Source organism: Cucurbita pepo, chromosome LG01, assembly GCF_002806865.2.
Source record: "Cucurbita pepo subsp. pepo cultivar mu-cu-16 chromosome LG01, ASM280686v2, whole genome shotgun sequence".
Classification (NCBI taxonomy): Eukaryota; Viridiplantae; Streptophyta; class Magnoliopsida; order Cucurbitales; family Cucurbitaceae; genus Cucurbita; species Cucurbita pepo.
In genome coordinates, this window is record NC_036638.1 from 10,982,684 (window position 1) to 10,983,996 (window position 1,313).

At 32.4% G+C, this 1,313-nt stretch overlaps 1 protein-coding gene across 1 annotated transcript; it reads left to right on the forward strand.

The window, feature by feature from the left end:
* Positions 1-292: 292 nt before the first annotated feature.
* Positions 293-703, forward strand: LOC111793211 (calmodulin-like protein 1). The gene has a single exon (XM_023674993.1). The coding sequence runs from the start codon at positions 293-295 to the stop codon at positions 701-703; it is 411 nt and encodes a 136-aa protein (XP_023530761.1).
* Positions 704-1,313: the final 610 nt, after the last annotated feature.

Genomic DNA, 1,313 nt, shown 5'->3' on the forward strand with positions numbered 1-1,313 from the left:
AAAAAGAGAATAAGTGCTCACAAAAGAACCAAATATATCCTTTTAACTAAATAATTAATCTTATAGTTTGACTAAACTAAATATAAATTAAAGTGATTTGTTATTTTTTTTTTAATTATAATTAATAAGTTATAACAGTTTTCAAATCACTATTTCAAATCTTTTGGAAATGTAATAAAGTGAACTTAGAAAAAAAGAATCTTCTATTCAATATTTTAACAATAATATTTATGGTATTATTTTTCCTTGCATTCCATCTTTCTTTACAAACAAATATAGCATTGGTATAACAATGTTTATCCCCAAACTTCAAGCTTCCACGGCTAAGTATGAAGCAAGTGAGATGATCAAAAAGTGTACTAGAAATGGTGATAATGTTCAACTAAAAGCTTTTAGTGGCATTGCTCGAGCTTCAACTCAAGTCAACAATCAAGGTATGGTATCGGAAATCTTTAGAGATAATAAGAATGTCGGGCCCAAGCTTAGTTCAAATACTCAACTAAAGGCATCTACTATGCAATTTAGTCGAGAGCAGATGAAGAAGATTTTTAAATATCATGATAGCGATAAGGATGGTTTTCTCAACCTAAGGGAGCTAACAAAAGCTTTTGCTTTTCTAGGCTCAATTATTCCATTTGAGAAAGCTTCCTATGGCATGTCATATGCTGATGCAGATAAAGATGGCCTTATTAGTGAGTCTTAACTTGACAAACTCATAGATTATGCCCAAAAATTTATGAAGAAGAAATGAGCTTCTAGACTGTGCCCAAAAATGTCCCTTAAACCCCGGCTCAAATGCAAACCGAACAGTTTGGGATGCATATGACAAAAAGGGTAAGGGGAAATATAAGATTCCTACTGACCGCAAACCCAAGGTTCAAAATGCAGATAATGGAAAATGTTTCCATTGAAATGAAAACGGGCACAGGAAAAGTGATTGCCCAAAATACCTTGCGGAGAAGAAGGCTGAAAAGGCACAACATAGTAAATATGATTTACTAGTTGTAGAAATATATTTAGTAGAGTATGATCACTCAACCTGGATACTAGATTCAGGGGCCACTAATCATATTTGTTCTTTTCTTCAAGAAACTAGTTCCTGGAGAATGCTTGCGGAAGGCGAGATAACACTCGGGGTTGGAACAGAAGAAGTTGTCTCAGAAGGATTAGTAGGAAATTTAAAGTTGTTTTTTGGAGATGGATTCATTATATTAGATAATGTACTTTTTGTTCCTAGAATAGAAAGAAATCTAATATCTATCTCTTGTTTATTAGAACAATTATATAAAGTATCTTTTGAAATTAATGAAGTG